Here is a 9,851-nt window from a genome sequence, read left to right as displayed (position 1 = left end):
GGACTAGCGACAGGCCCCACCTGGAGAGACACACCAAGACTATTACGCAAGCTGTGCTTTGTTCTGATCCTTCTAGGCGGTGCCCCCACCCCAGGGTCCCGGCAAGCCTGCTCCACCTCCCTCTGACTGCCCCTACACCTGGTCCCACTGGGCAGGGTGGGGTTCAGGAAGTCTATGTTTGCCTGTGGGGACCCCATCCTTGTTTGGCCACCCCCCCCACCCAGGTGATGGTAGTTCTGATTTTTTTTTTTTTTAGATTTTATTGGGGAATTGGGGGGATGGGAACAGCGCTGGAGAATCGGGGGAAGGGGAACAGACAAGTTGCTGTCCTTTTGTTCTTCAGTCTAGTTGTGGAGGACGTCGCTTCACTGGCCCATGTTGGTATTATCATTGCGCTCTTCCTGGGTGAGGCAGATCGGTCACTGGCCTCTGGACGGCCGCTCACAGCGGCTCTTGGCAGTTCACATCAGCTGCTGGCCGCTCTCGCTGGCTGCCGGCCACACACAGTAGCTTATGGCAGCCCACTGCAGCCTCACTGCAGCCTATGCCGTCGCCGGCAACTCACAGCAGCCCAGCTCCAGGTCGAGCTGTTGTTCACCATCTTAGCTGTAGAGGGCGCAGCGTTACTGGCCCATGTGGGATCGGAACCAGGGCCCTGCTGCTCAGAGCCGGTGTCCCAAGCCAGCTCTTAACCAACGCGCCACTCGGCCGGCTCATGGTAGTTCTGATTTAATTGAGCCATTTGGGTGGGAGACCTTGTTCCCACGCCAGCCCTGCCTCACTCTGGGAAGTGGGAAGGGGCGCTCCGTCGGCCCCAATTGCCCTGTGTGGCTTTGAAGCACTCCTCCTCCTCCCCAGCTGCCCACAGGGATCAAGGCAGGAATCTCCATTGTGACCAGGGGCCCAGGCTCCAGAGGTGGCAGCTGGAGCAGTGCAGTTCCCAACGTGGCCTGTCCTCCCTTACCTGGCCCCGGGAACCACAGTGCGGTCCTCCTGCCCGCTGCCCTCCCAGTCTCGGGAGCGCAGGGAAGGAGGACGGGGGCAGGCCAGCGTGCATGCCCAAAGCTGAGACTTAGTCTGTGCCCATGTTGGGACCAGCGGGGAGGGGCTGGCTTGGGACAACTCAGTGCCTCTGTGCTGCTTGCCCAGAGGTGGCCCTGGGTGTTCAGGACCCTGACTTCTGCCCCACCAGACCCCTTCCCTCTGAAGCCCTTTACGGCATCTGGTGCTGCTGGCCACCTCTGCTTCACCTTGTCCCAAGTTCCTGCACTCCCAACGTGTCCTGACCCCCTGGGCACATGGACTCTGCCTGCAGATCTGCCCAGGATTACACCTGCACGTGGGTTTCTGTGTCCAAAGCTGTTCAAAGTTGGTTGCTATAGGAGCTTATGGGTGTTAGGTGGGTTAGGGGTCTCCTCAGGGTCCCGTGCCACTGTTGGAGTTGCTGCTGCTGCCTACAGGAGCTCTGGGGGGCTGGGCCGGGGGCTTAGCTGCAGCTCTGCAGTTGGGGTACAGAATCTGGCTAGGACAGGCAGGGCCATGGCCTGTTCCACCCTAGCCATAGCTGTGGGGGCTGCTGGGATCCATGGGGGACGAGTCCCGTGGGCCGGCCGATGCGATGAGCTGCCATAGACGGTGGCTGAGGTTCTGTACCTGGCAGGTGCCGAGCACACAGCCAGCCCGCAGGAACGGGGCTCTGGGCCTGCGGGGGCCCAAGTGTCGGCGGGGGCCATTCCGGACAGGCCGATCCGTAGCAGTGGCCAGGCTGGCTCTCCCCTGTGGCTGGAGAGTCTGGCGTGGCTTCCAGACCACAGGCCAGGGTACAGGGAGCTGGGGCTGCAGGCCACTGGAAGGTGTCCTGGCTGGGGGCCCCCTGCAGAGGGGGATGGAGGAAGTGAACGAGATGACCCAGCCTTTCAGGGACCCCCAAGCCCACCCACTTTCTGCCTGGAGCACTGCCAGGGGAAGCCCCAGGTCTCTTTGGAGCTCAGGGCTTGGGTCCTGGCTACTCAGCCATCTCAGGATCCCGGGTCACATGTCCCATTCACCTGCGCCTGCCTGAGCAAAGGGCACCCCTGACCTCTGTGGTCACTACTCCCTCTCCTCTTCCCCTGGAGCTGGGGCAGGGGGAGGTGGGCAGGCCTGGGGACCACTCCAACCTCCCATTCCCTAGCTGACTTCTCCTGTGGAGGGGGGCAGTTCTGCCAGTGGGGTGGGGGAGGAGTGCTTAGGAAAGGAGGCAGAGAATGAGGGGCCTCTTTCACTGGTCAGGGTTTGTGGAAGGCATGGGGGCTGGCCCTCCATTCAGGCTGTAAGCCCTAGCAGCTGGTGGGGTGTCTTCCCCAGAGAGGGTGGGGAGGCCGGGGAGGTGTGGAGCAGAGGGGTCCTCCCCAGGCAATCTGGTTTCCCGAGGCTTCGAGCTTCGGCCAAGGGATGGGCTGATCTGAGCCCCACTCACCGGGGCAGAGCAAGCCGCCGGCTCCCGTCTTGGCGGCGGGACAGCGTGCCGGAGAGCGACAGGTAGAGGAGGCTGATGCAGCCAAGAGCGACCGCCAGGAGCCGGGCCATGGAGGCGGGCTGGACCCGGCGGCGAGCTGACAGGTGTGCGGGGGCGGCCCTGCCCTGGAGCCACGCTGCCGCAGCACGGCGGGGAGCCCTCCGAGTCGAGGCGGGCTGGTTGGCGTCCGACTCCTGCTTGAGACCGAGCCTCGTCACCTCCAGAGCTAAATAGTCTTCCCAGGAGGAGGCGGAGCCGGACGCGCCGCTGGGCGGGGCCCCCTTCCCCAGGCCCCCCCCCCCACTCAGCCCTCCCGCTGGGAGCGACGGCTGCAGAGGCCGCATGCTCCCCAGCCCTGCCTGCCCGCAGGGTAGCACTGTGGGTGCAGGAAAGGGGTGGCCGGATGGGCTGAACCTGACGGCGTGGGCAGAGGGACCCCCATCCCTCTGGGAAGTGCTGGGGGCTACCAGCTTTGCCTCCAGCGCCTTCTGGTGGGGGACACTTTCCCGGAGCCTGGTGGGCACCCAAGCTCCCAGGTAGAAGGACTGAGTGCTGGGGGCGGGGGCTGGTAGTGGGGTGCGGTGTGGAGGGGGTGTGCAGTCAGCAGGGCTGGGTCCCACCCACCACCTTTCGGTCCTAGGGGCGTCCACCCCCACAGTGGGCAGATGAGTGACCCTGGGGACCTGGCTAGCATCTCTGCTGGCTCTTCAGTGTCTCACAGAGGCCATTTCAAGACCCCTGAAGATCTGCCAGCAGCTGTATTCCTAAAAATCTCTACACTTTCCTCCCCGTTACCATAAATGGTTTTTATAGGAAATTTAACAACTAAAGACATCCCTGCATTGTCAACCACTGTGATTCCCCTACCCCATCCCTGATTTTCTCCTGTGAAACTAGTGCATTTTTTTTGGGGGGGGGCATCCTGGGTGTGCATATTACACACACATATGCATATATAACTAAAAATATATGTGAACATAGAGAACTCCCAACGTTCTTATGGTTGGCCCTGCTCTAATGTGTAGGTGTTCTGTGACTTACTTAATTGATCCTTTATTAACAAGCAATTAGGCAATTTCCAGAAGAAAAACCCTTCTGTTGTGAGCTCACAGATCTGTCTCTATAGGATATTTTCCTAGAAGTGGAAATTCTGGTTGAAGGTGAGCCCGTGTTTACGTAAACAGTCAGAGCAAATTGTTCCCCACCAAGCTTGTGCCAACCCACTGTCAACCATAATGGACCTGGTGTTAGTGGTTCTTTGCTTCTTTGTCCCTCTGAGAGAGGACAATGACCCCATTGCCCCCTTTCTTGGGTTATCTGAGCATCTCTGCGTCCGTGTGTATTTCCTCTTCTGCTTACCCTGCCCGGGTCTTGCTCTGTCTGTCGGGTTCATCATGGATGACCTGGTCACTCTTGGTCTCTCCTGCTGCACACACCACGAGAGCTCAATAAACATTTGCTGGATGAATAAACGCACAAGAGTTGAACATGTACACATGGAAAAGTTGGTGTACACCCTCAAAAGAGAGAAAGCATCAGCAGGCATTCCTGGTTGCACATGTTTGTTTATTTGGACCAACGTGGGGAGGAGGGAGAGTGACGTGATTCCATTTACATGAGAAAAGTTGAGTTCAGCAGGGAGGGGTTGCTGGGGGTCTGGCAGGAGGGGTGCTGCGTGAACAGAGTGGATGGATTAGAGAGAAACGCAGCCGGCCAGGGAGGCAGGTGAGCAGGGTCAGCCCGTCTGTTTGCTGATGCAGGCAGTCGCTGGAGAGAATGGAGAGGTTAGCTGTCTGGGGGACATCCTGACAGAGGCACCTGGCTGGCCTCCAGCCTCATGGACCTGGGGCTGACGAGAGGGCTGACAGGGAACACCGTTTGGGAGTTTGAGAGATGGCAAGGCTCTGGGAGGCGAGGGCTGTGTGAGCACTGGCCTATAGAGAGTGACAGAGAGGAAAGAACCAGCATGCCAGCTCTGTAGGAACAAGCATGGAAGATGGTGGGCAGAGGACCCGAGGGGCAACCAGATTCTGCAGCTGCTTCTCCCGTCGCCAGCCTCCCCACGCCTCACATCAATCTGTCTTCCACACTGCTGCCACTACCACCCTGCTCAAACACAAATGTGGTCACGTTACTCACCCAGCAGTGAAGAAAAACTGCATCGCAATTCCTGGGGGTCTAATCTTGGACAGGTGCACCTAGGTGAGCCTCCGTGAGCTTTGTGGCCCGTGGCTCCCTGCATTCTTCCTGTCAGAACACTTGCTGCCACCCAGGGGCCGAAGGTCCCACCTCCCAGAAAGCCCATGGACTTGGTGTCCATGGATTAGAGGCCCCTCTGTGAACCCACGGCCCCTGCACAGCACACAGCATGGCACTTGTCTATAACTGTTCACGTGCCCTCCGAGGACCCTTTGTTCACCCTCAGTTGGAGGAGTTGCTTCTGGGGAGTGGAGGGTGGGCTGCTGGGAGCGGCTCACCTATGGACATGTGCTAGAAGGGCAGCCCAGGGTCCCCTGCAGAGCTGGGCCTGGGTCACAGGAGGCGAGTGGTACTTGTGATGCTGGAGGAATGCTTTCTGGAAATTCAGGAAAAGCTAGGGTGGCAACTGGCTGGGCAGAGAGCTTCGAGGGCAGCTCAGCAGAGTGTTGGAAGGTGGAAGAGGTTGAGCTGAATCCTTATGGCAAAGATCCCTGAAGAAAGAAAGAGTGAGGGTGGGGGTCGAACAGCAGGAGGCAGGGAGCGGGGAGGGCAGCAGGGGCAGAGCCTCCACAGTGACTGTGAAAGGCAGAGGTGAGTGTGAGGAGGCGGGCCTGGGCTTTGGAGACGCGACACAGGCCTCCCATCTGATGGCTTCTGTCTTCTCTGAAGGAGGGGCAGGGGGTCATCTCTGAGACACAGGAGGTGGGGGCAGAGGGTTGCATGGACTGCAAAACGGAAGAGAGCTGACCAGACATCAGCAGTCTGGGCAGTGGGGGACATCCATCCAAGGCTGGGGCCATCGTGTCCTCTCTACACGATATGGTGCAAGGCAGGACTGTTTGCCAGATGGGGATAGTGAAAACCAAGTCAGAGAGGTAGGGACCGATGACATTGGTAAAATGACAGGCATGGGAGCCACACTGGGTGGGGTAAATGGCCTGAAGGAGGAAGCCTGGGGGCCGTGGATCCAGGGAGGGTTACTCCCTGAGAGAAGGCCTCGGGGAGCGTGGACACTGGGAGGCACGGTCCCTTGGCAGGGGAGGAGACAGTCAGGAGAGAGCACCCTTGAAAGTGACCTGGCAGTCAGTGGACAGGAAACTCGATGGCCAGGAATTTGGGTCATGTTCTGGAAGAAACCCCAAACCTCTCCCTGACCCTAAAGTGCCTCTGGGAGAGCTGCAGGAATGGGCTCCTTAGGGCATGGGGGGTGGGGGAGAGTCAGTCCTGGGCTCAGAGGCCAAGCTGGAGGACTTCCAAGGACACTGCCCACCCATGCACAAGCTCAATGGTATGGTAATGTGCTAAGGACACTTTTGGGTCTAAGTGACAGAAACCAAGTCAAGATGGGGGTGGGGGTGGGGGTGGAAAAGGAAGGGTTCTCAGCCTATGCACCCAGTACCCAACAGACGCAGAGGGTGCTGTAGCTGGGCCTGGGCCCCGGGGGCAGGGAGGGAAGCCTGGTTGGTCCTCTGGGTCTGGTTTCATTCATTCTCTCTGTTGGCTCCTGCAAGCGGACATGGATGCAACATGGATGTCAGAAGTTTGTTCCTTCTTAGGTTCCTGCAGCAGTCAAACTCATCTAAAAGCAAACCCAGTCCTGCTCCCCCTCCTTTCATGTCAGTGGGGCAGTCCTGAGGCTCCCCCGATCTTCCCAGCTCCTCTCCTAGGTGTCCTGTCTGAGGCTCTGTGTCTCCTTGCCGATCCCTGTGCCACAGCGCGGGAGGCCCTGGCCAGCGCCTGCCTTGAGGGTGGTGGGCACTGTCAGGGGTCCTGGGTGGTGCAGCCTTTTCCCAAGCACCGCAGCTGGACCTCTAGGCGCTTCTTGGCTTAAACACTGCTCTTTAGAGCTGGACATGCAGCGAGTCTTTTTAAAAGGACATATGTTGAATGGCTCATCCTTCCTAGATGGGGCTTCCAAGTGGGGCCCGAGCCCTTTTCAGGCTGGGAACCCCAAGGGAAGGGCCTGGGTACTGTCCACATCGCCAGGCTGGCAGCCCCTGAGGAGATGACCCCAGGCCCCTCCTCTGTGCCCCATTTGGGAGATCCGTGGGCAGTGCCGGGGGTGGGAGAACCTCGGGTCCCGAGCCCGTGTGAAGCCCCGGGTGCGAGGCCAGCTCCGACCCGGCTGCTCCTGCCGCTGACCCGCCAGAGCCGCCGTCGCTGTCACCGCGCGGGGGGCGGTGCCCAGGGCGGGAGCTGGAGCTGAAGGGCAGGGCCCCGCCCCCGGTGACCGAGCCCGCGCCGGCGGGACCAATGGGGGCGCGTCGCTCCGGGCCACGCCCACGGGGCGGGACGAGGCCGCGCAGGCGCACGGCGCGGCCGGGCGGGCCGGCTGGCTGGGAAGATGGCGGCGGGAACCCTGGCGGCCGCCGCGAAGCGGGCCCGGGGCGTCCGGGGTGCGCGGGCCAGGGCCGGGGCCGGGCCATGAGCGCGCCGCCCTCGCGTCCCGGAGCCGCGGACCCCGCCCGCGCCCCTCGCTATGGCGCGGCTCGCGGACTACTTCGTGCTGGTGGCGTTCGGGCCGCACCCGGGGGCCGGGGGCCGGGAAGGGTCAGCCGGGGCAGGCGCGCCGGGGCAGCCGCAGGGTCGTGCCGGGCGGGCAGGCCCAGGCCGCCGGGCCAGCGCGAGGGTCGTCGCGGGCACCTGCGGCGCCGGGGCCGAGCGTCCGGGGTCGGGAAGGGTCGGCCTGCCCGCCCGAGGTGAGCAAGGCGGAGAGACAGGGCGGCCGGAGCCTGCCCGCCACACTCACGGCAGAACCGGGTGAGGCAGCGCCTTGCGTCGCCCGGGAGGTGGGAGGCCTGGGGCGGTCGGCCCCCTGACTCCCAGTTGGGTGGGACGGGCTCTTTTCGCCTTGGCCGACTGCCGGGTGGCTCTGCCTCCGGGGACACGATCGTTGGCCTGCACGCCCCTCCTCTGACCCCCAGTGCCTCGGGTCTGAAGCCTCAGGCCCGCTGTGGGATGTCTTAGGTCCAGGAGGTTTGGTGGGATGCAGAAGAGGGGGTGGGGCTCGGGGACTACTTCCTGAAGAGATGGTGTTTGAGCTGGATCTGGAGGACTTCAGGAGGAAATGTGGGGAGGAGAGAGAAGCGCATTCCTGGCAGAGGGCCTGCTGTCCTCATGCCTGCAAGCCAAGCCCTGGGTGGGGGATCCGTGTGGTGACTGGTGCCGATGTCCTGGAGGTCCGTGTCTAGGGTCAGCGCCTGTGTCTGAGAGCCCTTCAGCCTGGGGGTAGGAGAAAACGGAGCCTGACGATGACATCAGCAACAGCCGTGGAGACAGCGGCTTGGGGAGCGTGCCCCATGTGCCAGGCCCTGCGCAGCCCTTTGTGTGCCTGATCTCACTTCTTTCTCCCAGCAGCCCGCCGAGCTTTCCTGGCGACTGCCCCCATCTGTAGCGCAGAGTCAGGGCAGGGAGGACAAGTGCCTGGTCTGTGCCCCCACAATGGGCTGGACTCGCACCCGTGCTACCCCAGAGCCAATCTGTGGGCAGTGCGTGTCACGGGGGTGGGGTGGGGATGGCTGTGGTCAGGCTGGGCTGAATTGTGAGCCTCTAAGTGGGGTCTCCCAAGCTGCCCTGCTTCTTGTCAGCCCAGACGTCACTGTCACCATCTAGGACTCGGGCAACTCTCCTCTTGGCCTCTCCTCGCTGAGCCCCCACCTGCTGGACCCTGCGCCTTCAGACCCTCTCACTGCCCTCCCATCAGTCCTTGCTGCTGCTCCCTGCTCCCATCTGTCTGAGAATGCATTCCCTGACACCCTCAGTCATGAGCGTGTCTTTCCCTCCAAGAGAGGGAGTTCTTGCAGGCAAGGACCCGTCTGCGCGTGGCAGGCGCACTGTCCGTGCTGTGCAGCCCCACAGAGGGAGAGCGTTTGCTCCAGGGCACGTGTGGGGGCAGTGAGGAGGCCGTGCTGCCTGGGGCAGAGGGGTGCCCAGGATCCGGGAGACAAGGCTGGCTGGGGGCTGGGTACTGGGGCAGGGGGTACGTGGGCACAGTGGGCACAGTGGGGATGCTGCTGCTGAGGGTGGTGTGGGGAGGGCCTGAGGACGCAGAGACCACAGGCAGAGGCCAGGTGGGGGCCGTGCTGACGGTGGTGGCAGCAGGAGTGGGGACCTGCGGGTGCGTGTGGACGAGGCAAGAGGAAGCACGGCTGGGCTCCATGCAGGCTGTGCCGTGTGCTCCCGGCCGGCGAGTGATTCCCAGGCTGCCGCCTGCCTTAGGGCTGGAGGGCCCTGCAGCCCCAGAACCACTGCTTCCAGCTGCCCACCAGCCACCTAGCCTCAGGGCCTTCCTGCGAGGAACCAGCCAGGGCTGGGACCCTGGCTGTGGGGCCAAGGGCAGAGCCAGCAGGTAGGGGAAGCGTGAAGCGGAAGCGTGCCACATGGGGTCAGAGGGCCCGGCCTTGCCGCTTGACAGCTCTGTGACCTTGGGCCAGTCTTCGTGTTCTCTGTACCTCAGTTTCCTCATCTGGAGATGGGATGAGTCACACAGACCTCCCAGGCTGCCATGAGCACGAGATGTACGGACACACGTGAAGCTCTTCACACGGGAGGCTCCAGGAAATGGTGGTGTCTTATTAATGGCCAGCAGCGGGTGTGGACACCCCTAGGCACAGATGGAATGGGCACCTCTGCGGGAGATGGAGGACCCCTGTGTGCTGGCAGGCCTTGGGCATCTGGGCATGGTGCAGGGTCTCTTGTGTTCGGAGAAGGGCAGAGTGATGGACGTCTTGTCCTTGGCCCAGAGCTGCTAGATGCAGGGCCTGAGAGCCAGTCCTGGAGTCCTGCCTGAGGGTGCATCCTGGTTTCCTGGTCACCACCTGGCAGACCTCTGCAGGCAGGAGGGAAGGAGGGAGGGGGCTGGGCGGGACTCCTTCTTTTATCTCATAGGTTACAGGCCCCTCCCTTAGGTAAGTGGGTTTAGCACCTTCTGCATCCTGGGCCCAGTCTGGGAACATCTTGGGGGCCGGACAGACCACCCCTGTCCAGCTCCTGTCCTGGGAGGGCCCTGACAGTGGTCAGCTGACTTAATCACGGCGTGGCCAATGCTGGGGTGTGTCTTTCGGAGCAGGAGACACACTTGACCTGAACAGGTGGCAGAGGCAGTGTCTATCAGGGAAGAGTGGCTGGACCCCTCCTGGTGCTGGGGGCACACACA

The 9,851-nt window shown here is 62.0% G+C and overlaps 1 protein-coding gene across 2 annotated transcripts; it reads right to left on the bottom strand.

Annotated features, from left to right (window-relative positions):
• Positions 1–639: 639 nt before the first annotated feature.
• ADM2 (adrenomedullin 2) lies at positions 640–2,705 on the bottom strand. 2 transcript variants are annotated; one of them, XM_019668553.1, is made up of 2 exons: positions 2,459–2,705; positions 640–1,873 (listed from the first exon to the last, which is right to left on the bottom strand). In XM_019668553.1, the coding sequence occupies exons 1-2, from the start codon at positions 2,566–2,568 to the stop codon at positions 1,555–1,557; spliced, it is 429 nt and encodes a 142-aa protein (XP_019524098.1). In that variant the 5' UTR covers positions 2,569–2,705; the 3' UTR covers positions 640–1,554. The 2 variants fall into 2 exon arrangements, with proteins under 2 accessions (XP_019524098.1, XP_019524097.1); XM_019668552.1 differs by having other exon boundaries at positions 640–1,862.
• Positions 2,706–9,851: the final 7,146 nt, after the last annotated feature.

The sequence above is a fragment of the Hipposideros armiger genome, unplaced genomic scaffold (assembly GCF_001890085.2).
Source record: "Hipposideros armiger isolate ML-2016 unplaced genomic scaffold, ASM189008v1 scaffold_530, whole genome shotgun sequence".
Lineage (NCBI taxonomy): Eukaryota > Metazoa > Chordata > Mammalia > Chiroptera > Hipposideridae > Hipposideros > Hipposideros armiger.
This window is presented reverse-complemented; position numbering and strand designations above follow the sequence as displayed.

Excerpts from the sequence above, each read along its gene's own strand:
- ADM2 (XM_019668552.1), bottom strand. The coding sequence starts at position 2,568 with ATGGCCCGGCTCCTGGCGGTCGCTCTTGGCTGCATCAGCCTCCTCTAC. Across the intron at positions 1,863-2,458 it reads CGGCGGCTTGCTCTGCCCCG|CCAGGACACCTTCCAGTGGC; the intron begins GTGAGTGGGGCT and ends GGGGGCCCCCAG.